The sequence below is a fragment of the Haliaeetus albicilla genome, chromosome 8 (genome assembly GCF_947461875.1).
Source record: "Haliaeetus albicilla chromosome 8, bHalAlb1.1, whole genome shotgun sequence".
Taxonomy (NCBI): domain Eukaryota; kingdom Metazoa; phylum Chordata; class Aves; order Accipitriformes; family Accipitridae; genus Haliaeetus; species Haliaeetus albicilla.
In genome coordinates, this window is record NC_091490.1 from 12558119 (window position 1) to 12585175 (window position 27057).

General features: G+C 43.9%; 1 protein-coding gene across 1 annotated transcript; it reads right to left on the reverse strand.

The window, feature by feature from the left end:
• Positions 1-490: 490 nt before the first annotated feature.
• Positions 491-26236, reverse strand: KDM4A (lysine demethylase 4A). The gene is made up of 22 exons (XM_069788935.1): positions 26148-26236; positions 25559-25711; positions 25127-25302; positions 23913-24027; positions 22863-23056; positions 21351-21400; positions 20727-20830; positions 19513-19650; positions 18345-18595; positions 17381-17571; positions 15739-16100; positions 13841-13961; positions 13024-13202; positions 10530-10734; positions 10198-10274; positions 9374-9429; positions 8621-8729; positions 7475-7663; positions 6605-6775; positions 5986-6105; positions 5254-5346; positions 491-4194 (listed from the first exon to the last, which is right to left on the reverse strand). The coding sequence occupies exons 2-22, from the start codon at positions 25694-25696 to the stop codon at positions 4054-4056; spliced, it is 3180 nt and encodes a 1059-aa protein (XP_069645036.1). The 5' UTR covers positions 25697-25711; positions 26148-26236; the 3' UTR covers positions 491-4053.
• Between the last annotated feature and the right edge of the window lie 821 nt (positions 26237-27057).

The following is a 27057-nucleotide window of genomic DNA, read 5'->3' on the forward strand; positions in this document are numbered from 1 at the left end:
TAAGCAATTTACTCAAGGTCACCCAGTGTATCAGTAACAAAAATCCCTGAGCTAAGGTAGAAGAATCTCCTTTCTCTGCCTGCCAGTTCAGCAAGTCTTAACCAGCACTGTGAAATTCAAGAGTCAACACTGAAGTAAAGAACAGAGCTGTTTGACTCTGCACCAGGTAAGATTTTCTGATGACTCCTCTGCTGGCACTGCCACCTGCAGCTACAGAGCGAACCTAAGGCAACTCAGCTGTTACTGCAGATGTCTCAGGTCTGTACTTCAATGAGGAGGGACGATTATGGCTCTGGCCCTGTTCTAGCTGAACAGCCACGCTGGACTGAGTCCTTAACAGAACTCCACTTAGCATCTCTGAAAGACACCTGAGAAGTCACTGGATAAGTATTAAGGCGATGCTTAGAAAGGAATAATGCTAACAGAAGAATTGGAAGCACGATGAGAATTTCCAGGTTACATTGCTTTAGTTCTTAAATTAGTCTACAGATTGTCCATTTTGAAGTTAGATTTATTACTCGATCAAATTGAAAACAACGTACAGGCTACCAGAGTCTTGATTTCATCCCGTGTTTGCATTAAAAAACAAGCACAACTGCAGACATGTCAGACAACAGAAGCCCAGTTAGAGAATGGAAGAACAGAGATGCATTGGAAGCCTTGGGATATGTGGCTATGCTCCTCAACCAGTGCAGAATCAATGCAACCCAGCTCAAAACACTGGGAAGAAAGAGGAGCGAGGAGAATGGGTCCTACTACTGATGGTACTATCTCTGGTCATCTAAGGGGTCTGCTGATGGAGAAAAAGGTCTCCTAGAAGTCCAGCCACAGGCAGAAACATTACTGCAGTCAGGTGCTTTACAAAGAATACAGTCACCTTTTTAAACTTTACAAAAAGTAATCACTGGCTTGCCAAGCTCATCCTGAATTGAGGGCAAGCCACTATCAGTTTATAATAAAAATGCTTTTTATGGGTCCAGCCTGAACCAGCCGCAGATGGAAGCTTCATGAAAAATGAAGTGAGGTCTACTGCCTGCAGCAGCACATGCAACAGACCTAACGAAGGGCCATCAGAGCTCCCATGGGGCATATTGAGCGTGATTTCCTACTGAACACATTGAAGAAGCACCTGCCTAGCTGATACTCTGGCAGCACCTTGCCCTCATTGGAATGATGCTGTAACAGGGATAAATACACTTCCAAAAACAAACCACTGGAGAAAATTATTATCAGTTAAGATCAAAGTCCAGGTAACGGAAAGCATATGTACCTTTCAGACAGCTGCTCTGTAAAGAGCTTTTATTGCTACCTGTTATACTTCAAGCCATAAACCCAATTTTTTTGCAAAGTCAAATAATATAGACCCGTCAAACATTAGGGTCACCATTTTTAAGTTCACAGAGAGAAGCCAAAATGCAGTTCAGTCACTGCAGTAGGTAAAGTACGCTCACATTTGAACGATGCAGCACAAGAACTGACAGGAAAATTGGGAAGGCCCTTTGTCTCAGAGTGCAGGATGGCAGCAGTTTCCAACACAGTGCAGCCAACTGACAAGAGCAAATCTGGAGCCTGCAGAAAACATGGCATAACAAAGCTCCTCTTCCAGAACAAATACGGGGCATAGGAGCTCTTGAAAGTCACTCAGTACTGCTAGAGGTGGGTGGCAAAACTTGCTGCAGTTGAACAACAGCACTCCAAACAAATCCAGCTGTTTTGTACTAGGTCATCATTTTAGAATGAAGCTGTCAAGCCAGGTGTTTGCAGCACAGGTAGCACATGGCACCTAAAAGGTGCATTTAAGTTATATGGCAGTTTGGAAAGAAAGCCTGAACACAGGCACCTTTTCTCTGGAGGGAGAATGGCAGATGATACAATGAGTATGTTTTTCAGTAATACACAGGTAGTGTTCAGCCTACAAGAAGTTAAGATCAAATCTTAAGATACGCTGACAGAACAGAGGCAAGGTTGTTAAGGCCCTGCCAGCTCTTCTCCACGTTTGCTCACGGCATGTCACTTCAGAGAGGTTTACGTACAAGCTAAGACATCAAAGTGCAATTTCGTTCCCATTCCCCAGACCAGAGTAACTGCAGCTACTAGACTCTGGTCTTAACAGACCCTAGTTTTATCAAGCCAACTATCCCATTCATCAGAAAGCGATTTAATACCTGAGACCAGGAGTTTTGGACATGGGAAAAAGACAAAAAAAAAACCCACAAAGGAAAGCCACTGTCTCCTTTCAGAATCTGTTTAAGCCTTCCAATACTGATGAACAGGTATTCCACCACAAAAATGGGACAGAATACCTCTACGCAAAACAGTGGTTGTGCAAATCTTCGCTACTCATATCAGCCTCCTGACCCTATAAAAATGTAGGGATAAGTAAGATTTTCTTTATAAAAGTTGTAGTTTATTTCTTTTCTGATCAAGAGTTGTATCACTACACCATACTACATTTTATTGCTAATCACAAATCGATGCACCGGGGTTTCAGAAGAGTTTGGTTTATAGCGTTGCTATGTAACAAAAGGAAAAAAGTTACAAATCCAGGCTTTGCAGACACATTGCCAAGTCCCTATAGAAGCAGGGATGCATTACGTCTGTTTCACTAGAAAATTCTCCTCTTGAACTGGTTCTGGAGAACACATAACCATAGTTTTCTCCAGCAGGAAAAGTCACCCCATCATTCCATGCAAAAAGAAGGTGGCCAATCTGCTCCACAGCCTAAAGTCCCTTTCCTACAGAACGGGAAAGGAACATGTATTTACATGGCTCCTACTGTGGTGCGCTAATGCTTAAATTACTAGGAGCAAGTTGGCACATCTTCCGGGCGCACCTACTACCCAGCTTAACTCAGCTCCCTATTGCTGGGGTAGCAAGTTCTCTCCAACACAACTGAGATGTGCCCTACTAATACTCTATAAAAATGCTGCGGTAACCTTTGCCAGACAGCAACACAGCAGCACTCCTGCTTCAGAAGAGCATTGCACAGCCTTTCAGTAATACATACAGTTCAGTGCATGCTTTATCTGTCTATCTGTCTCAGACCCAATATTAGCTGTTGTAAGCAAAAGCCTGCAGCCACACGACAGACAGCGCTGCCACAGAAGAGGTACTGCACTGCTTCAGATACTGCTGCCCTGTCATCCCCAATACTGTGATGCTTGGATTTCAAGAAGGGAGAGTTAGGACTCTGTCCCTTCAGTTATTATTGCCTTAGAGGGGGTGGGGAGAAATTCAAAAGAAACTCTTTGGGAGCTAAATGTCTATTGGGAGCTGAAACCCTATTCTTGTTAGAAGGCTGCACTGTGCAGGGCTCCAGACAAAGATTCATTGATTCTGAGGCACATACTATTACAGTTAAACTTATGATTAAGTCAGTCAAAACAAGTATCAGAACAAAAATATTAAACGGAGGGTTAAATAATTTGTCTTATAGGATTCAATTTCACATTTCACCTGTTCACACAAGCACCTCCTGTCTGCTTGGACCTGAACAGCCTATAGCTCAACCCTCAGAAAGGAGGTGCTGAGAAACAAGAGACTGAAGCTGCTTGCGACAAAAAAGATGGATATAAATATAAAAAGAGGTTCAATTTCAAGCACCAGTAATACTGCCTGCTCAAGCCCAGGTGTGGTCACCAGGGAGACTCCCAAAATCAGGAACATTATTCAATTAAAACAATAGACTGTACTATTCTGCAGCTGCCAAGATTCCTGGCTACAACTCTCAGAAGAGTTTGCCACCTGTCAAAATTGTCTCTAATAAAAAAAGCAAGACTGCTCGACGAGATGAAAGCAACACCCCCAAGCTGGCTTATTCAGTAAGGACCCAACTTCAGACCAGGAGTCTGCAGGCATCAGCTTCAGCAAATGGGATCTGTTTCACTATCCAACAGCTGCCTTTCAGCTACTGCAGAGCATCAGCTTTTTAGCTTCCTTAAAAAACAAAACAAAAAAACCCTGGATTCGAAGCATCCAAATATGGCCTGTTGTACTGGAGCATTTAAATCCTTGGGGGAGATGGGCATCTTCTTCCTCTGCCACAGGCAGCGCTTACTCCATGATGGCCCGGTACAATGCAGGTTCAATGTAATCTTCACGGTAGCGTGAATTGATCACTCTTTGTCTCTTCCTCTCCTGTCTGACCTCCTTCTCTGCGAAGATCTCTGTGAAGCGCATATCTGAAGCTATTGACTAAGAGAAAAAACAGAATTAGTCACTAGAACACAGATCAAATCCTTGCCTCCATACCCTCCTACTGCATGTAAGAAAGAACCAAGTCAGGACGTTTAGGAACATCCAGCTGCCTTCAAAAACTGACCAAACACAAGAAGAAAAATATTTAAGAAACTGGACTTAAAAGTCTGGGGATAAGTTTAAGTGAACTGTAATCAGAGATCTAAAAAAAAAAAATCACAGGTTTCAAATTTAACTGAGTAGCTGATTTAAGTTCACAATCACTTTCTTAAAGGAATAAACACACTCATGTGTTCCAACTTTCAAGCAGTCTAGTACATTTTGTGCCTTATGGAGCAGGCATGTTTAAACACCTGGTCAGGATTCAGCTACCATACATTCTTTCTGAAACCTCTAACATCCTATGTGCCTGCCAACAAGTTCTGCATTAGGGTGTGCATGATCACTCTGTAAAGCAAGATACCATAGCACGCGGTCCGTAGTTCTGTTTTTTATAATGAGAAGCATAAAGCAACAGAACAGGGACCCAAATGGGCTGTGCAATCTCCATCCTTGGAGATAATCAAAACTTGACTGCAGAGAGCCCTGAGCAACCCTGTCTGACCTCAAAGTTACCCCTGTACAGGTGTGTGGAGCAGCTAACTGCAGAGGTCCTTTCCCACTTGAATTATTTTACAATTTTAAAAAATGGCCAGCTCTTTTGATGCCACCCTACTAAGAGCTTTTCAGAGCAAAAGGTAAGTGAAGGAACTTGGCCATTCTTTGCACCGGGAACAGACAATGAAACTTAACGAATACAGGCATGAAAACGTACTAACGTGCTGTCCCAAACAGTGACTCTATGCTATAAACTCCCATCTCTGCAGAACGAAAATTAAGGCCTCTCCAGTGCAAGACAGAACTTTGCTTTTGTAGCCTGATCAACTACCAAGCTTCACAAAGATTGAGGAGAGCATCAGACTGTAATCTTTTGCTGCCATGCACTCAGCTTGTTGTTCAAGGACAAATTAAGTTAAATGAGTTTCTTTAGTAGAAGTCTGCACCCTGTTTACCTACCAGCCTTGACTTCACTCTCTTAGGAAGCTCCTCTTCAAGAGTATACACGTCATCCCTTTTCACCATCAGCTGTGACCCATCTTCAAATTCCACCTAGAAGAAAAACAGAAGTTGTTCTGCCAGAAGTCTCAGAAGTTAGAACCCTCCCACAGCTACCCAGAACTTGCCTTCTCCTCCCCACAGAGGCCTCTCAGGAAATAATCTTCTACCACTTGAATTTTATAAGATACATATGCAGGTATGCACACTGCAACAGACTTTAACCAAAACCTCACTAAGCCCATGACAGTAAAAGAAGCCCAGCAAGTTTTGGGATATTCTTGTAACACCTGAGAAGACAGTCTGGCTCGTCACTTTAACATGGCCTTAACATTCATCCCTTTGGAAGTGTGCAAGGCATGATGGACTCTCACAAAACAGAGAAAAGCAAATATCAAACATTTTAGGTAGTTTAAGCTACAGGGACAGAGTCTGCTGAAGAACTGCAGATCAGCAATTTTTCAGAAGCTGACACTTTCAAGTAGGTAGCCAGATATAAGTAGAGTTGCAAGCAACCACTTTGCACTTAACTCCAGCAACTGTTACCAGCATCTGGCATTGCTGACAAGACTGAGTAACTTCCCCTGAAGTGTTTAAGCATGACTGCCCTATAGCAACGTGCACTTTAAGAACAGCGCTGTTAACATGATGAGCTTGTTATGAATGATCAATTTTCAGACAACAATTCTGTACCTGGTACATCTGGATGGCATGTGATGCGACAAACTTGGCTCCATAAACTTGTCCATCTGTCCATCTCACCTGCACAACTTCCCCTTCAGCAGGGGGACCTAACTGAAGACAGTCTCGACTCTACAGGATAAAGGAGGAAGGTGGGAGAGACAAGGACAAGGGTAAGAAGCTTCCTTACGTGAAGATTCAGCAAACCACCGGGGAGTCTATCCCAGTCACATCGCACATCACCCCAACAATTACTCCATTTTAGAAATGGAGAACTAGGCTGAGAGACATCCACCTATATCATCTGTATTTAAATCCCAGTATAGTGGGCCCAACTTCAAAGTACTTCATGCAGGAATGGTATGCAAGTATCAGCAAGTTTTCCTTCAGACCTACCACTGTTAAGCAGCCAAAGATTAGCTGCACTCCTTGTTACACCTGTTCCTGTGTGCCCTCAGTTAAGTCACTCTCATGTAACACCCCTAAGGCCATCTTGCAGCACATGTCAGCCACAACACAACCTAGGGTAGGAACAATTACCAAATCCCCTGGTGTGTTTGCTCTGCAGCAGCAAGAATGAACTTGCATCATGTGCCCTCTACCGGAGCCAGATTCCCACTGCATAACATACCACAATGTCCTCTGGATACAGGTTATCACTGAAGGAACCATCATCAAAGTTGACCTCATAGAAAGTCTCCTTTGCAAGGCTGACCACTTCACATTGATAGAAGCGACCATTCTTGTGCTTGCTGATGACTATCTGTCCAGGTGACAGATCCTGGAGTGCAGCCTTAGCTCGCTGAGAAAAGAAAAATCACTTTTTACACAATGACTCAGTAAAGAATGTGTTGAGGACCATAGCTCCAGTGCTGGCAGACAAGGAAGCAAAATATTTTAGTTCAGGTGAGTAACTCTACGCAAGACACCATCAGCAGCATTTTTAGAAGAGTTCTGTCTCTGGAATTTCAAATGCTTAAAGTCTGATCTGTTAGATGCTGCTGTCCTTAATTTACTCAGTAAATTAAGCTCTGATTCTCCAGAGCAATGCAAGGCCTTTACAGTAAATATTCTCTAATAGATTGTTGTGGTTTTGATGGCTAAAAGGGCTACATGGGAACTTCATAAACTAATCAATCACTTAAACATGAAATTCTATGAACACTCACGCAGCCCGCTGGAGTCCCAGCACTAACTCCTGCATATTAAGTATCACAGCAGAAACCCCGCTATTACTCCTCATTACAACAGCCACAGGAGGGATGTAATGCTCTCAGTCCTTCTGGGCTGCAAACCAAAATACAATAAAGGACCTGACTAAGAACACTCAGAGCAGCAGCAAGGCTGGGATCAGAATCCAAGACCAACACTGTTAGATTATACTGAACACTGTGCGAGAGCCAAGCCTTCAATGAAGTTTTAAAAGAATCACACAATCTAAAACTTCTCAGTCCCTCCAAGATACTGCAGTTCAAATCCTGGGAATCACACACCTACTCACCTCTGCCTGAGATGGAATCTTATGCCTGAAGCAGGTAATGAAGACAACAAATGGCCAGTCATCAGGCTGCATCATGACTCCTGCTGCTTGGGCACAGCTGACATGAAAGGATGTGGGACACCGACCATGTGAGCACTGTACACAGCAACCTGCAATTCTCTTTCTTCGTTTCTTGCAGAAGATGCATTTCTGTGGACAGGAGACTAGAGGTTATCGGTTGGCACTAGCTTTTACCCCACACAAAGGGCTAGCTGGTCTAAGAGTCTGATACTGTCCCATTTACTTTCTGTGAAAGCACTGCTACTTTCTGAACAAAAAGAAGCAAAAGGCTACCAGTTCTAGTTTATGACAAGGCAATAATTCATAAGTTTAAGTAACCCCACAGACAAAATTGTACATTAAATATCTACCAGCTCAACATGCACAAAGCATGCAACCCAAGGATGCTAGCAATGGGAGATTTTGGATTAAATCAGCCTACAATGCTCCACAGTGAACAAGGCCTTTCAGCACTTGGCTATTAAGTCACACAAAGACAAGCAACAAGATTAGAATAATGGGCAAAGACCACAGAAGTAACAGTTAAAATTCTGTCACTACTACCAGGCACCCAGTTACACTTGGGTCAGGCCTGATGGGCTTTTGTAGGAAAAAATGTTATCTGTAATGCATTAGCATATACAAAGCAGTTAAAATCATTTCCCCCTCAACACTGAGCTGTTAGAAGAATTAAGTACAGTTGCTTTCTTGCTGAAGACATTCCCCCATTATACAAATGCCTCGCATAACCTGAAGCATCTCATTGCTCAACAGCAGTCAATAAAGCAAGTTAAATACTAGGGATTAGAAAAACAACAAACAAACAAATATCACCACTACACCACTGTATAAATGTAATTTGCCACATACTGAAAACTGCGCCCCCCTTGCTGGCTCCTCATCTGAATAAACACATACTAGAACAGGGAATGGTTCAAAAAAATGGCAACAGGGACAATTGCCATTTCCCATACAAAGAACAGAGCAGATTAAATTTTTCAGTCTGGAGAGAACTTGGGTTAAAAGGAATAAGCAAAGTCTCCCAGATTCTGAATGGACTGAAGAGACACTTTGAAACCCTACCAGTGAAGCACAGGTGATCCTTACCAGTCTGAAACGTTGCAGGGGGATTTTGCCAACATCTACAGGACTCCGCTCTGCAATGTTCACAAATTTTGCCTCCAGTACAGCTACAGCACACATCACATGAACCCACCTATCAGGACAGAAGAGGGGAAAACCAAATTAATACGCATTAGGCCGAGAGAGGATGATTTGGAGTTTAAGTAAACACAGTTCTGTTGAATTTTGCCATGTAAATCATAATAAATAGCCTCTGAGAACTAGCAGTGTAATCTTCCTTCCTGCTGCAAGTGACAGGGCACATGTGGGGCAAACCCAAGACTGCTTCATACTTCTAATCTACTACTAGAAGTAGTAGATTAAGTAGGCTTAACAGGAGAGCAATTTAGTGTGGCTTCTGCTGGTTGTATACCTGCATTATAAAAGCCTGCCTGATAATCCTCTGTCAGAAGGTACTGAGAGATGTTACCTCATCAGGAAACTTATTTTTATGTGGTACATTATACCTCTGCACATTATACCTCTGCACTATAAAATGCAAAGCAAATAACAGCTGCTGTCAACAGAATGAGTGAGGCATTACCTGAAGAGATGATGATTGCTGCATGTCAACACAATGTGAACACACTTTACCATAGCTCCCCCACTAACAGAAAGCGTGAAAGGTGTTGTTGGTCACTCTGTTACACCAAATGGAGACATTGGCTTTACTAGGTTACCCTCAGCTACTTAGGAACTGAGCTTCTCCCTAAAGGTCAAAAAATCTGGAACACTCACTTGTCATCATTGGCTCTCTGCAGTGCTCCTCCTCGTAATGAACACAAACAGCAGTCCTGGCACAAGGAAGAAAGCATTAGCTGGAAGAGTGAAGTCCACAGTGGTACACTTGCTTCAGAACTTCCTCCTCAAAATGCATGTCCAGAGGAAGAAAATGGTTTCATGGTCAGAAGAGAGCCAACTACCTTGTACAGATCAGCCCTTTAGCTCTCAAAAGCTGCTACCCCTTAGGGCAACAAATATAGACTCAAACTCTGTTGAAGGCAAGCAGACCTACCACTGAAGACTTGTTCAACTTGTTTGTTATGGGTTCCTTTTACAACCGCAATACCCCATATTCTTTGAGGATGCGTAAAAGGATCTGGAACAAATAGGAGCAAATACAATTCGAAAGGCTGACCCATTCTGCTGACCTAGAGTCTATATAGTTTTTTGAGGGAATCCCACTCTTCTTGCTGCCTTCACAGGTGCACACCTCCCTAGTTATAAACAGAAGTTACTTTCTGTTTTAGAAATAGTAGCTACCATAAATTAAGACAGACAATGGAGCTATTTCCCACATTCATGCAGAACATCTTCCCTATGACTCAAGCGAGCTCAGCAGCTTTGCACTAGTTAAAAGGATTAATCACTATGGCTTAAAAAACACCAAAATACAAGAGACTGGCTCCTAAACATTCTCTAAATTGCCTTCTTTTCACAGGAGAGAATAAAAAACAAACCAAAACCCCAAAACAACAACAAATCACTATGGAAATTAACTTTGTAGCCAAGTTCCCAAATGTACCAGATTCCATCTGTGAGAATCTTATGAGAAACTTTACCTCTTCTAAGGCATTTTCTGTACACCTGGAGCACATCCAGTCTTCAGTGGCCTTGTCAGGGGATACACCATAACAACCTGGAACAGACACATCTCACTTAAGAGCTTACCTAAACTCAGACCCATGCCCCTAGGGCCCAGAAGTAAAGCAGGAAGTTAAATCAACGAGCCTCAGGATTATGCAGTCAACTCCATATTTCAACGGCCAGTACCATCAGGTGAGGGCTGAACTTGATCTGTTTGCACATTAAACAGATGGGTAGAGGCTTGCTATGACGTATAGACTTACTATAGAGAACACTAGAGTTTAGGGTTAAGTCTAGACGCACTCACTTGCATGAACACAGACACGGCAGTTCTTGCAGGTGATGAGTACGCTGGTTCCATCTTCCTCTAAGTAGGGCGTTGAAAGATTGACGTCAGTGCTGCAGCCAGTTGTAGTAAAGCACATTTCAGGAATCAGGGGTTTGGTTCGGATCTTCCCATCCACAGCAGCTGGAGCTACTCCAGAGTTTTGACTGTTGCCTCCACACTCTGCCTATAAAAGATGGACAGGGAATTTAAGTTTTACAAGTAAAACCATCTCACATCATCTTTACTCACCCATTATTCCATACATAAATCCAGTTTAAAGAAAGAATGATGGTACTGAAAGACTAAAGAGTTAGGTTAGGTGAAAATGTAGTTAGTTTATAAAATCCTCAGCTCCTACAGCTTCAGAATGAAATTATTTTCTACCCAAATGGCAAAACGTAAGGTCTGAACTGCATCCCTCTAATGAGCAACAAGATACACATCAAACTGCATCTGTTCTGACAGAAGAGAGGGAATCACCAAGCCCACCTCATGTTCTACGGGCAATACCTCTGCTGCATTCCTCCCACCCTCTAATACAAAGGATCATAACACTGCTATCCAGCATTGTACATTTAATCTTACCTCAATATGGGAGGATTATGATCACACAAACAGATACCTACTGCAATCCCCATTATTTTTTCCTAGTGTAGTTCTGAGCAAGCCTAACAGCCTTTGATATTAATTTGTCATGGGAAATAAGCAGACTAAAAATGCAGTTTCCCAGTTAAAGCTCAGGAGACTTCCAGCTAATCTTTTGTAATTTATTCATCTAAACCAATGTCAAACTAAACTGCAATTAGATGTAAAGTTTACAGAGATATGCTTCCATTCAAGTTACCATTCCTAACAGCTAAATAGAAATTAATCGTTCTCTTTGAAGAAATGTTTCAAACCATCTTTTGCACTTCACAGGCCACCACAAAAGTAGTTTGCCTCATCTTTTAAAAATATTATTAGAAGAAATTGCAGTAGCAGAATAAAGCTGCACTGTCCCTCCTACAGTGCATCAAGAAGTAGGAAAAAAAAGTCCAGGTAAGCGTCATATTTGGAAGGAAACTGACATGTTTTCAACAAGTCTTGTTTATTCAGATTCTGTAAAACTTACTGATTTACACTGAACATTGCACGTCAAGCAAAAGACTAAATGACTGAGGGAAAGCTATAACAAAGTTGAAGAAAATATGACTTTTTTTTTCCAAGCAGCTAGATACTTTTCTTCTTCACAAAGGAAGAGTGACTATTTGTCTGGCATTTCGTGCCAGTTTTTAACTGAATGGGTAACTGAAGTGAGTTCCCAGACTTCCTATAGACTTTCTGAAGTTGGAACAAAGACCCTAACCACAGCTCAAATCTTGGAAGACTTTCTGCTTCACCGCCTGGTGTAGACAGACATTTGAAAACCTGAAGCTACAGTTTTCTGCTTAATAGCATTTAGAACTCAAAAAAGAAGCCAACAGAACTTAAACTGTCCTCCAATTGTTAACTTTATACACTGTCAGCACTAGGGAAATCCCAACGTACTATGCAGCTTCTGTGTAGAATTTCCAGTCTTAATAAGAGTCTACTCTCAGACAGAAATAGCAAGATTGAACAAAAACTATGGTCTACGCTTTTCATGGAATTTTGGAACTATACGAAATAGAAACCCTCAACAAAAATTTGAGGTCTTTATTTCCAAAACTGTGGTGAACACATTCCTAGTGCCACCATAATCATACAGTGATCTCAAATGAATCAAATATGCTCAGCACATGGGAAGGAACAAACTACCTTTAAGTTGCAGGTTGAGCACACAATCAAGAAAACTATTCCAAGCTACCTCAAAATTACATAGCTTTGGCACAGCAAAAAATTTAGTGTGGGACTCCTGCCTAAGCATTTAGTCAACATGACAAAGGGGTTCTGCAACCCATCTCAAGCTATGCGTTGCTACAGCTGCACTTTGTTAAAGAGAATTTTCACATGCCATAGCTACTGTCAATATGGATATACTCCAAGAAAAGACAGCTTTCTATCTATGCCATCCACAAACACAACCCTATATCCTTTTAAGTAAAGGGTTTTCTTCCTTGCCAGCTCCCCAAAGACCATGTGCTATGAGTGGATGTAAAGTGTTTTTCAAAGAATTGTAGAAGTGAAGGTGTCAGTGCAGAAGAGAGAAATGGGATTTTATAGTCAGCTCCAGCAACATTCAAGCTCCATTTTGTGGTTTGAGAAAAAACCACAGAACACAAAAACTTCTGCTGAACAGCTGAGCGAGTCCCTGGGAACCCACAAGCAGTCCCTCACAGGTATGGTGAGGTTCACCCAATTGTGCTCTCCTGGAACAATTCCTTGGGAAGACTGCAACACTGATACAGCTTTTGCTAACTGGCAATATGCAAAACGACATTTTTAAAACTATGCATCACGGCAGCAACCTATTTGGTTATCTCTATGACAGTATTAACAGACTTGGTCTGCATACCTGATACGTCTGGAAGAGCATACAAACAGCACAGTAAGGAGACTGCTGAGCCATGGTCCGATTGTATTCTTTTTCGGCCTCAAAATTTGGTGGCCGATTCTGCCACAGCTGGCTAAGTGGCTTGGCCCATGCTTCTGTCTCCTCAGCCTCTTCTTCAGGAGTTAGCTGCTCTGATGCCTCTGCAATAAGAGGTCATTAACTCAGTGATTATATGTCCTTTTATAGATAACCTTCTTGCAAATGAAAATAAGTCAAGAAGTTACGAATGAAGATGAAAGAAAGACTGCCAGAAATCAAACTGACAGAAGAGTGATGGGAGCCAGTAACTCAGTCTTCTTTTTAAGAGCCTTCTACTAATCAAGCAACCATGCAAACACAAGATAGGCTTATTGGGTGAGAACAGCATCAGCTCTAAATTACTAGGCTAAATTACATCAGCTCTAAATTACAAGACTAAGGCTGTCAGTCAAAGAATCTGGTGTTGTTGTTTTGTTTTTTTTTAAATCATGAATATTTACATCGATTACTAGAATGCTCTAAGGCAGATGCTATTAAGCAACAGTCTCTGGTACCAGTTTAATTTTCTTTTCAGAGTTGTGACTTTCCAAAGAATGGAACAAGAAAGAAAGAAGATACCACTTGAGAGAAAAGTTTAATGATGCAAGCACAGAAAAATGAGATAACCACCTTGTCTAGGATGCAGAAGTGTCACTTGCTGACTCCTGTTCATCGCCAGTTACTTAATGGAATACCCTATACTGTACACAGAAGCTAAGACCCTCTCTACAGTTTCCCAAAGAGCACAAGGCTTACTTACCGTCATCACTAATGCAGTCTTTAACCAAGAGCGGGTGATGGCGTGGCAGCTTGCTCAATGGCTGGCGACGACCCTTGGACTTCTTACTCTCCTTCATTGATCTTATGTACTCCTTTGCTACCTGGAAGAGGAGAAGCAATTCAGCAGTCAATTAGCATGTGTCCTTTTGACATTATTTTTAAAGGAATTTATTTTGAACTTAAATATTCCTCCACAAAATGCACACATGCTTCCATAACTTTATTTCTATCAAACTAACTTCAGCTCTAAACTAGCTAAGTTTCTGAAAGAACTGGTGCAGCAGTTTTGCTAGGGAAAACCAGACAGAGCTGTACTAACTCTATTGAGCCATTAGAATGGAGACTTTTCACAGGTCCTGACATAGCTTTTCATGCAAGTCTGTTTATATAAGAATCATGTAAAAGACAGAAACAAAAAAAGACAATTTGAATGGTTCAACTTAGAAGAGTCACTCATTCTGGAAAAATCCTCAGTTTGTGTGTGAAATTAAAAATTCCAAATTTAAAAATAAAAAATAGTAAAATGAAAAACAAATTACAGAGTTCACTGGCATCTGGAACTAACAGGCTTATTTTAAATGAAGGAAAAACTTTCACCTTCTCTGCTTATTACTTACATTGATGTCTTTCCAGACAGACTGAAAGAAGGAGACTACAACAATAGTTAATTCCTCTTCCCCTTAGCCTTATGTAAAAATAAGTGACACACTGACAAAATTACTACCAACCTGACAAGCAAGACAATGATTTTAACAGCCCAGGCAGCCTCTCACTAGATAAGAACTGCCCGCCCCCCCCCCCCCCCTTTTCTTTTATAAATCCGTTATTCCTTTAAGAACACAAGCAAACCTTAGATTAAATGCATCTTACATTTTTTTTAGATCACTTCCTTTTCATAAAAGAAGCCAGAAAAGAGCATAACAATCATTATCTCTCATCTCCTACATAGAGTTGGATACGAGACTTCTAAGAAACAGAAATGCTTTTATTCAAATGGAAATTAGCATTCCCAGTTGCCATCTGATGGAAAATTTGTTTCAAAATACACCACACTGGAGAAAACTATCTACACCCATTCAAAATTTCACCTTTTCCCTACATGGAGTATGCAATGGAGACATCGGTATCAGCAACATAATTTCTTTAGTTTAATTATCCATGAGAACTCTTTCTCAGTTTCAGCTTAAGTATCAACAGATTTGCCCATTTGCTGTTCTGTTTCTGTAATTCCTGAATTTCGAAGACACAATCATTACCTGCCTCCCACTCTCTAAACACAGATTTAAAGAGGGAAACAAAATAATTTGGAAAGACACCACCAGGCAAGATTTTAACTATTACAGCCTTCTCTTGGGTTGTCTAATAAAACATTAATTGGCAGTTCTTAAACACTCAGATTTACATTCTCCAAACCAATAATTTTTGTTATATCATTTCTTTTTTTAAAAGGGACACACACATATATAGTATGTATGCAATTTTATATTTAAAAAACCCTCAAACATATCAATGTGCTCATAATAAAGGCTGGATTAAACTAGATTCATTTTAGGTACAAATAGGTGTCTCTTACTATAAAAGGACCTGAATCAGCCTGTTAACACTACCATGTCAAAACCACCAAGCTACCCTTCACCTTAAAGCACTTAAATAATTTAAAGAAGTTCTTAAAATAAGAGATCTCCTCATTTTCTAGAAGAGGTAAGAGTATAAGACTTTCATCTTAATTCTTGTTTAGCAAACCCCATAGGCATTAAAAAACACATTAACAACTAAGCAACCTGTTATGCAAACACCAATGGAATGAAAACGTAATCTGCACAGATAGGAAGTTTTGTAATACAGCCCTTAAGCTTTCAGTACTCTTGCCATTCATACCTCTGCCAGTTCTTGCTCATTCACGCTGGCAGTGGCACTGGCTTGCTTTCCTGAAGTCTGTTCATTGTCAGATCCGCTGGCATCCCCTTTAGCATAGCTATGGACTGTAAGCACCCCAGCTGGCCCAGGAAGAGTTCGTTTTGCCAACAGATCAGTCGATTCAGAGTCTGAAGAACCAGAATACGCAGGCGAACTGGACTGAACACTGGACGTTGCACTCTGCTTTGAAGGTGGCAACACTGAAGTGGAATTTGAAGCATGTGAAATGGAGAGATCCAATGCAGCTGCTTCTTGTTCTTCCTCTTCTTCCTCCTCAAGCTTCACTGTTTTCAGTTCTTCAAATTTGGCTGAGTCCACACGATCTAGAAGAAAGGATATACTGACTTCTTCTGAAGTCTGGGCAGTGGAGACAATATTTGTGCAACCATTTGCACAAAGCCAAACAGGAAAGCAAACTGCTACACACAAAAAAGTGACACTAAGTCATGTAAAGTGTAGATCATTAATTCAAACACCTATAAAACCATGGGTGGCTTAGAAAGAGAATAAAAGCATCTGCTCATGGCCTCTTCCAGCACAAGAACTACGGTATATCAAACAAAACCAGTGGGCAGTGAGTTCAAAACAAAGAGAGATGGTCCTTTATACAGTGTAGCTAAACAGCCAAACTCCTGGCCACATGATGCTGTGGGTAAGAGGTTACAAGGGTTCATGGGAGACTTAACAGAAGAAAAATAAAACCCCAAAACCAATAAAAGATTATTAAATACAAGCTGCAAAGGGCTGGAAAACAGAATACCAGAGGGAGGCATCACAGATGTTTGCCCTGTTCTTATATTGTTCCAAAGGCCACTTGCTCCTCCCTTAAGAGCAAGGATAACTGACCCATTACAAGCCACATTAATTTTCCTCCAGCCTACTTATTACAAAATTACAAATAAAACATCTATACAGCATACCAGACCCACACTACCAGGAAGTGCGCATATGTTTTACTAAGCAATTTCTAGAAACAGGTCACATTACACAACAGGGATACAAAGGACCTTAAGACTACTGAGGCATCCAATGGATTTCTGTATGCAGGCAAGCAAAATAAAAAGGGCAAAAATAAAAAACTAGAAACACCAATTTCTTAAGCAAGTCTCATGCAATACTTCCTGTTCCCTTTAATTCAGCTGAAGGGCAACATCCCCACGACCTATCTGGTCAGTCAGTCACTGAAGCAGCTACAGGATGGCTGCCTACACCTTTGCTCTCCCCCAACTTTTTTTTTTACATAATTGTCACTGGGGAGTTATCCACAGATAGGCTACAAAGGCTAACAATTCAAGCTGTGGTTATTTCATTTATTCAAACCAGCAGCAAAAGCGTCAGACAAATTTAACTAAGGGGCACAATGTAAAATTGTTCAGATGCACTCTTTGGTCTTGAAAAATCAAATGGTAATATCTCAAGTCTCATGAAAGTGCTTGCCATGGCTCTGACAAACTAGTGTCTGCTTTTTTGGACACAACAACATCCTACCAACCAGCATTAGATGAAAGAGATGAAAGACGAAAGATTAAGCTCTAACAGCTTCTCTCCCTGAAAAATACTACCCTGTTCCTCCGTACCAGGATAAAGCTTGACACACAGTTACCTGGATGCTTGAGCCTTTGTTCACCTTGCTGCACAAGTTCACTCGTAGGTCTCTCACGAGGCTCTGCCATGTCCACTTCATACTGCGCAGAACTCAGCTCCTCCTTGGGGAAGGCCTCGCTCTCACTCACCTCCTGAGGCACTTCCAGGCAGACCCTGTGCCTTTTTGTTCCTATGCGATGCTTGGGGATGCTGCAGAAGACAAATCCATATGTCAGGTTACCAAACACGCAAGCACACTGAATTTCTGTCTGAATGCACAAAACACAGCCTGGTTTAGATCAGTGTTTTATGAGACAGCATCTGGCAAGCCAAATAGTTTCCGAATTATTCTGAAGTGTTTTCTTTGCCTTTACAGAAGCAGAGTCAGTAATCCTTTGGGATGACTCCTCAGCATCTGTTAATCATGTATTAAGCAGCTATGTTCTAGCCAGGCGTTCTTTACCTTAAACAAAAAGAATCCAAACAAAACCCAACCCAATGCAAAACAACAACAACAAAAAAACACCACCAAAGACAGCTTTAGGAACCGTAGCTGACACTGGCTGGAAAAGATTTAACTGCAAAATGTAAGATGATTAGCCTGCCCACCTTCAGCAACCAGGAACTGCACACCGATGTTGCAGCTTGCAGCACTGATGGTACTGCAATTTGCTACCATGATTCCAATACACCCCCTTTTTCTTCTGGCCTCCCAGTGTACGCTTCCAATCCAGGCTTTGGATGTCTGTCCAAAGACAAAGAACTACCTTCCAAGCTGGTGCATTTCCTGTATATCACAGACCATCATCAATGTGGACTCAAACAGTAAAAAAAAAAAATTAAGAGTAAAATGTATTCCCAAGAAAACAGATTGTTGCTAACTCTGACTGCTGTTGTTCTACCAGAATGGCAAACTTTCAATTGCAGCTGGGTCCAATTTCTAATAATCCAACAGAAAAGCAGAGGACTAAATAAAGCACTACCTTTTTGTCTCATCCCCATCCACTTCCTCTTTGCACGTCTCTCCTGTTTCCATTTCCTCAGCACACTGTTTCCCATTCTTGACTTTTTGCATGAGATCCCCTTTAAGGAACTCTGCTGCCTCTGGGGTTGGAAGAGCATGGTCAATGACAGTCACGTCCTTCCCGGCTTTCCAAAGCTTGTAACGATCTGGCTGGTACTTCCTCACAAACACATCCATGGAGATCTTCACCATGTCCTTTCGACAAGAGCACTGAAGTCACAGAAAATATTCCAAGTAAGGCCACATACTCAACAATTCTACTCTGCATTCCTATATCACTTTGCTTTGAGGAGGTTAACTGAAGGAAAAAAACCCCACAGTTAATTGAGCCTCAGAACTCTCAAGACTCTTTCCTAGGAAATCAAAAGGGCATATATTAAGTTACTAAAAACTGGGCTGAAAAGCCAGCAAAAATGACAAAACAGGAAACCAGATGCTATCATGATAACTAAGAAAGAAAGCTCACCAGCCTATTTAAAGAGTTGCTGGTAGAAGCTGACTGTTTTAAAATGAGCTTATAGAAAACCAGCCAGCAAAACCAGAGACTATAATGAGGAAGTTGGAGCCATACAAACTCTGGGCTGACCCAGAGCAGTAGAGGTTCCCCTCATCTGGGCATCGTTACAACTAGTGCTTCAAAGCATTCACTTCAATATAACTTCTGCAAACATAACCTGTGTTTGTAAGGCACTTCTACAGCGATGTAACACTATCCAGTCTAAAGGTTCAGCCAAGATACTTATTTTGATAAGTGACTTAAGTTACCAAAGTCATACTTGCAGGCTAAACAGTCAATAAATAATGGTTAAAATATCAGACAAAATACTGACGAATCCTGACCACCAAGCACACCCTTTCACCTTTGGAAAGACAACCAGTACTCTGCTTTTCTTTGAAGCCTCACTTGATCTACACAAAGCTAAAAACCCTGTTACATGCTATCCACAGCTCAAACAAGGACATGAAGCAGGAGGCTGACTGGACATGGTTACTGTATCAGAAAGCAGACATCGCATCGTAAATGGACAAAGCACTGAATTCACTCCCTTAGAACAAACAGTGGGGGCTTAATGAGCAGCAGAGCATTAGGTTATTTGTACGCAACAGGATGGCAACAGACCACTTACCAGTACAGACTGCTTCCCATACTCAATCCACCGAAGAGTAGCAAAGTTGGTAGATTCAGCGCAGTTAAAGCCATGATTAAAGCCAGCATGATAGCTATAAGGAAAGGTTATCATGAATTCTCCAGCCTCCTGTGTCACCTAGAAGACAATTGAGACACCGCATTGTTCACAACTTGAGTCTACTTGGTGGGTCTGTATAAAAGGAGCTCCTGTAGCCCTCATGCAGTGTATCCGAAACTCCCGCCCACAGATGGTGGCTGGAGTTACGTGCTACAATGGATAGACTTGATACTTAAGTTCATTATTCTCCTACCTACGTTAAGTATCTGTTTACTGGAAAGCAACACTCAACAGTTTTTTACTAAAACACAACACAACTGGTCAAAATAGCACCGAAGATGGTTATGCACATGAAATACTCTGCGACAAGCTATGTGAAAGTCATAAAGGTACTTATCTCCGTCAGCTACAGGTTTGGCTGAGCAGTATCTAAGGCCAAGTAAAATTTCTATCCACACACAGCTTGGAAATTTACTGCTATTTTCTTTTGCTGTTCATATTCAAGTACAACTCTCAGTCAGCCTTCCACTGCTGCTCTTCAACATTTCCCCACTGTCTAACAAAGGTTCATGACAACAAAACCCTTCAGCTGCCCACATAGATGTGACAGTGCTTCTGAATAAGGACTCAAAGACTAGATCTTCAACGTGTATGTGTGGGGAGCTGGGATGGCAGGTTATCACCTGAGAAAGTAAGGAAGTCTATAACTTTACTAATGTAATGAAAAAAAATTAATAGGGAACAAGCCATATTTTCTATTGAGAAAGAAGATCACAGCAAACAAAATTAGCAGGGGACAAGTCTGAAACAAAAAAAGAACAATCTCTCTTCACTGAATACACAGCTAAGCAGCGAAGTTAATCTAACACAGGATGTTGTGTACAGTTTTAAGTTTAAAAAAAGAAAAAATATCAAAAAATCACAATAGACAGAGTCTTTGTTTTTAATAGTCCCTGACAGACTTTTCTGTCTCAAACTCTTTCAGGCCCCAACTGCTGGATAAACAGAGGTATAGTGGGAAAGGATTGCCTTATACCCACTGCCCTGTTCTTATTTTCCTCTCTAAGCATCTGCTATTGGCTGCTGTTAGAGATGAGACAGGGCTGCATGAACCTCTTGACTGAGCTGGTATAACCCTGATTACTTTTCTACACCTTATCAAATGGGATGCCGTATTTCTTCAGAATTGATGGAGAGATGAGGGTCATCTTGTGACGGAGAAACGCCTCACAGCTTTGGGCACTTCCTGGAAAGAAACCTGTTTAAAATAAAGGCAAGGAGAGATGTTACCATTCTGCTGTGAACTAAGTTAATTTTTTCAGTAATTTTTAGGAAAAGTTACTGTCTAAACGGTACTTTTCCCTAAGCCTACAAGTATGGACCACCTTATCTGAAGTGTGTTAGCTGGCATTCTGAAGAAAAAGGATAACTCCTGGAGATTTATCTTTAACAGATGCCAGTTTGAAAAAGCATAAGAAAGACCACACATAGAACAATCTTCCCTTGGCTATAACCTTCCAGTTCTAATATTCAATAGTTAAGGATTTTGTCATTAAAAGGTGAGACAGACCACAACTGCGTTATTTGTAATGTGACATTTCTTTTGTGTGTATACAACAAACACTCAGAAGTAATATAATCTATATTCTAAAAGTTCAGTCGTGCCAGCCTGCGCTCTTATAAATGTTACAGGTGTGTTGTACTCTAAAAGAGCTGAAAACCATTGTGGCTGTCCATCCCACCTTCTGCAAAAGGCAGGACATGAATTGCCCGATTACCTTTTGCAAGTCTTTCCAGTCGCTTCCCATGCTCTGGAGGGATAGAGTACCTGCAGTCATAAGAACAAGTCTGTTAAGTTCAAGTGACATGACAAAAATCTCAAGGTTTGACTGGAAAACATAAATGGATGTCAAGGCATGAATTACTTAAAAAAAAATCCTCCATCTCTACACTGTCTCTTTCAAAGTTCAATGATATAAAGCTAAAAATCTTTATCACAGACTTTTACCTCTCTATCCCAAGAAAAATCAAGAGCCAAAAGCTGACCATCTCCTCTACTGACTTTTGCTTTAGCTGTCGAGGGAGTAAGAAGTCTGATGTATTTAATTAGATCTGCACAGCAAAACATGAATTACAAGAAGAAAGGGAAGAGCACTTCCTGACCAATCTCTGCTCACAGCTGTGCAATCACTAGTATGCTCAGTGCAAGGAGGAACACAGAGCAAGAGAAAAAATGGAATCATCTCTCTCAGCTGCTCAGACCAAGATGGGACTAAGTCAGACGCAATGCCACATCCTTAAAATGAGCACAACTTGTGGCATGCTCTTTAGGGCTACGTCTCTCTCTTTCTGTACACACCTTTTTATGGACTCCACAAACTCCTAGTTGGTTTGACTGCAGTAAATGAAACCACCTACTTAGCTTGCTTTCGCTCTGGAATAGAGTGCTGTATTCTTGATGCGAGTTCCTTGTTAAATAAATCAGACTAAGGTATCAGCAAAGTTAACTTCTTCCAGTTACTACTGTAAAAGAAGCAATGGACAAAGGGTTTATCTGACTAAACTATTGTTTTGTGTTCCTACGCTATTGCCACTGCATGGGGTTGTTCATTGGTCACATCATGCTAGCTATTATTTTTTACTTCAAAGTTGTATTAGAAGGCAGCCAAAAATCCTAGTTTCCAACAAAAGTGCCATGGAAACAATTGTTGAAGTTGTTTGAGAAATTTGTGAACAGAAGGGAATGATTCACTCCTAAAATTCAACCCATGCTACAGAAAAATTCGGGAGCCTCCCCTAAAAACAATCATGAAAGCTCAGACGCTGGATGAACCGCTCAGCAAGATCCACTATCCTGCTTTTAGATCTACAATAAACAGCTACATTTCAAAGTCTGTTAAAAATTGCCTGTTCCCCTAGTGTCTGCATGACAACAGGCATATTACCTCTGTATGGTCATTTTAGAGCCTCAGGAAATCATAAGCCAGTTTTCCAAATTCTGGCCCTATCGCAGCAGAGAGTGTCCACCCTATATTATAATTCTGAAGAACTCTTTACATCAGGACAGCAAATGGACTTTCTAGAAGGTAACCAAACAAATGCTACTGAGGACACACACTGCTTTGCAGTTCCTTACAGGTTTCTAGTATTCTTGCCATCATATACAACTGCAGTGCAAGATCAGAGGGATGGTAATTCCTTTAGTCAACTCTCGTAACTTCACAACTTTGACTCTAACGCTTCATGGTATTGTTCTTCTGCACCTAGAAGCTTCCCTAGAAAAATCTTACCATGACTTGGGTTCCCCAAAATGCAAGTAATTAATACTGTAGAGATCCATGTCCTCGGTATGCCAAGCAAAGGAAGTTTTCCACATGCCAAAATATAGGTAAGGAGTATTCACTCCTTCAATGGTTATGCCGCTTTCATTCTCCACAATATCCAGGATCGTGTTCAATCTGCCAATATTCCACGCATCTACATGCTGCAAAACACAGGCCTCATGTTAAACAAGCATTATGAAGAACTCAACCACACAAATAAGGCGACAGTTGCAAAAGCTAGCAGATGCTTGTGACACAGCACATCAAGACAAATCATCTACTGGCACAGCTCAAACCATTAGCTAGTTCACCTAAAACAAAAGTTTCGCATGGTGTTAGCTTACATACTGATTGTTTACTAGCCACATTTATGGAGGAAAAAAAAAGTTATCAGCCAACTTAATGATTAGGAAGGAGAAATAATCATGAAGCTACAGACTTTACAGAGCAGAGAACAATAGTGCGAGCTCGAGCTGATGTCTGAACCCTCTTGAACAGAAACACTTTTCATTCCAAACATTTTTTAAAAGAATAAACCATCATAATTTAGGAGACTACCAAGTAGAATGCATACCCTTTTCTAATGTTTATCATCCTAACACATAATGGCTACAGAGCTGTCCCACAAAAACGCATGCAGTAGTGGATACCAACACAGCGTGTATTCACTGATCAACACTTCCAACTCCCATATGCCTTTCAGGACAAAGCAGTACAAAAGCAACACTTACACAACAGCAGTGTTTGCTTCCTTGAACTAAACTGTATTACACTGAACTTACACTAACAGAGGTCCCTTAGAACATTACCTCTATTAGCGTTCTTTAGCTACCTGGGATAAATGGAGAGTATGTTATAAACGTGGTTTACTGTGTTCCTGTCTACTCCAGAAGCTGGAACTCTGCTAAGACTATCATTAACTCTTTCTGCAAGTTAAGAGTCAAATGCTGCATCAGTATTTATGGAATGCAGTATACAGGGACAACCGTTACTTGAAAACCAAACCAGTTTTCTCACCTTGTCATAAAGCGTGCCATTAACATCAGCGCCGTAGATAGGGGCATTGAATGTAAGGTTCTTCCAGTACTTTCGTTCAAGGTCTTCAAAGTCCGTGTAGCGGGGTGTGCAGTACCTGAAAAAACAACAAAGATACTAAAGACTTTGCAGTTTGATACTTGACGATTCTAAACCAACATCTTCCACCACTGAAAGAATCAAAAGCTACAATAAAAACACCTAATACATGTTACCAGTCAGACCCCTAACTCCCAGAACAGCACTGACAGCAGCCACAGCTCTGTTCCTGTGAGACTTGGGAATGAAGGATCAGGAAGAAAATTACCTCGCCCATTTCTCAGTTTACTTTCATTTTTGCTTTGTGCACTTCTCTCGGGTCAGAAAAATTTCACTTTCTATTTGTTGCTACTTAGCAAGGAAGGATGTAGTCAAAACCAGAAATGATACAAAGAACAACTTGGGAAAAAAAAACCCCACACCAAAACCAAAGTTTTCTGCCACTGTAAAGGTAACATCCAGACTCACCTGCTAGTAAACTGGTCAAGCACGCTCAGTTTACCAACAAAATACCAGCTCTTGATGTCCATTCCCTGCTAACTATATACTGGCCTCTTTGTGCAGCACCGGGCGATCAAATTTACACTCTAACACCCGTTTAAATAGGGGTGTGTGTGTATACATATGTTATGTTCCAGACAATCACATATTTAGCATAAATGAGTAATTTTCATTGAATTGTTCTATTAGGGAAACAGAATCCTAAGATAACTGATGCGTACTGCTCTTGCAAGATAAAATAAGCTTCAGCGGACCGACTGCAGCTGGCAATTCCAACACTATTTCTAAACAGTTCTTTTGCTCAAACTCCTTTTAAAGCCATCTTTTCTCCGTCTCCTTTTTCACGTCAAGAACGTTCCTTTCTCTGCTACCCTACTCAGTAAGTATTTCAACGGTCTACCTCCTGGGGACGGACAGAGAGACTGACGGGAGCCCACAGTGGAAACGAAAAGTTCTGCCGGCATTACGTATCCTCCTGCCAGGTGACACAGGCCACAGAGGTCCCCCATCCGCACGGCCGGTTTCACAAGCACACGCCACCCGCTCAGGGCGTTACGGTCACGCCGCTGGTGGCACCGGCACCGGGGGCCCGGCCCGGGGCAGCCGGGGCAGGGGGAAGGCCCGCGGTGCCCATCCCCACGGGGACGCGGACGTACTTGTCGCTGTTGGCGATTCTCCTGAACTCGCGGACCGTCATGGCCTTCTTCTGGATGTTGTACTGCGTGAAGAGGCCGGACTGCCCCGTCACCACCTGCTGGATGGGCGCTGGGATGACGAGCTCGTCGATGTCATCGTAGCACCGCCGCGGCTTCCACTCCTTCGGAGGAACTATCTGCAGGAAGCAAAACGCACCCGCCGTAACCGCCGCCCGGGAGACCGTCAAACTTGGGCCAACGGCCCCGAACACCCCCGGCCGGGGCCGGGGCCGGGGCCCAACGCCCCCCGGGGCCGGGGCCGGGGCCGGGGCGCGCCCGCCCCCTCGGCGCTGCGGGGCAAACAAAGGGCGGAGGCGGCCCGGCCCCGCTCGGCGGACGAGGCCCGGGGCCGGGCGGCGCGGCCTGCGCCCGGGAGGGAGGCGGGGGTCGCACCTTGGCCAGCCCGGCGCGGTGGGCGCCCTGCGACTCCACGTAGGCGATGTACCGGCTGAAGTCCCGGAACTGCTCCATGGTGGGGCGGAAGGTCATGATCCGCGCGCTGGGGTTGAGGCTCTCCAGCTCCGAGGCCATGTTGCCGGGCCGGCCCTGCACGGAGGACGCGGGGGGGGGGGGGCGGTGGGTGTGTGTGGCGGGCGAGCGGGCGAGGGCGGGGGGGGGCGGGTCGGCCCGCGCACCCCTCCCCCACGCCGCTCCGGGCGGGCCCCGTCGCCCGCGCACGCCCCGCCCTCTCCGCCCGCCGGCCAATCGCCGCGGGGTCCGCACCAGCCCTGCCTCCCCATTGGCGGAGGGGGCCTGCCCGTCAGCACCACGGCTGTCTTCCTCCTCACGGCGGAGAACGCCACCGATCCACGCCCCTCCCCCCCCACCCCCCGGCCGGGGCGAGCCCGTTCCGTCGCGGAGGGCTCCGAGTCCCCGCCCGGCGTGCTCGCGTCAGCAGGGCGTCCCTCTTCTTCGCCGCCTCCGCACTCCCCCCACCCCCTCCGCCTCCGCTCCAACGCCCGGCCGCCGTATCCCTCCGCACCACGCGCCCAATGAGTCCGGCAGGCCACCGACGCCACCGCGGCCGTTCCCCACCGCCCGAGCCCCGCCCTGCCGCCCCGGCCCGCCCCCTTCCCCTCCGCCGCCCGCCCCGCCTCCGCCGCCGCAGCCAATCGCTGCCCGCTCCCGCCACACAGCCAATAGGAATTCGACGGCGGGCCGGGGAGGGCCAGCGAATCAGGAGGCCGGGAGCGGGGCGGTTGCTAGGCGGACGGGCCGAGGGCCGGGCCGGCGGGCAGGCAGTCGCTAGGGGGCGGTTGCTAGGGAGGCCCAGGCCTGCCCGAGGCTCCCGGGGGGGCCGGGGCGGCCGGGGCCCCCACGGCAGTCACGGCGGGCGGGCCCACGCACCCGCCCGCCGGCTCCGGGTCCCCAGGGACACCCGCCGGCGGTGGGGGCAGAGCCCAGGCCCGAGGGCGGCGCGGCTGCACGGCCTCACAACGGGCCGGGGCGGGCCCGGGCTCCGCGGGGCTCCCGGTCCAGCCGTCGCCGGAGAGGCCGGGATGGACCGGCCGAGCGGGGACGGGAGCCTGGCCCGCCCGCCCAGCAGCCGTTTGCTGTCAGATACGGCAGGCTGCAGCGCGCCGGCCCGGTGCAGCGTCCCGGGGTCCGCCCTGAGCGGCCGGCGAAGGCGGCTGGGCCCGGGGTCGGCGGCACCCGGAGCCCCGGGGGCCTTCGCGCCGCCCGCGGGGCACCCGGAGCCGGCGCAGCCCGGCCGTGCAGGCGCGGTCAGCGCGGGGTGGGAAGCGCTGGGTATTAATCGGGTGTGAACGGGTGCTCTAGTGAGCTGGTGGGTTTGGGGCGCTGAATGGTGACACACGATAGGCACGTGCCAACTGGAGGTATTAACCGAGCTAATTATACTCCTGCAATTCCTGTGTGTAAGCAGAGCCAAG

Coding starts and splice junctions, on each gene's coding strand:
- KDM4A (XM_069788935.1), bottom strand. CDS start 25,696: ATGGCCTCGGAGCTGGAGAGCCTCAACCCCAGCGCGCGGATCATGACC. Junction 19,651..20,726: donor ACGGCATCCCATTTGATAAG/GTGTAGAAAAGT, acceptor ATTGTCTTCTAG/GTGACACAGGAGGCTGGAGA. Junction 16,101..17,380: donor ACAAAGGCTCAAGCATCCAG/GTAACTGTGTGT, acceptor CCTTTCTTCTAG/ATCGTGTGGACTCAGCCAAA.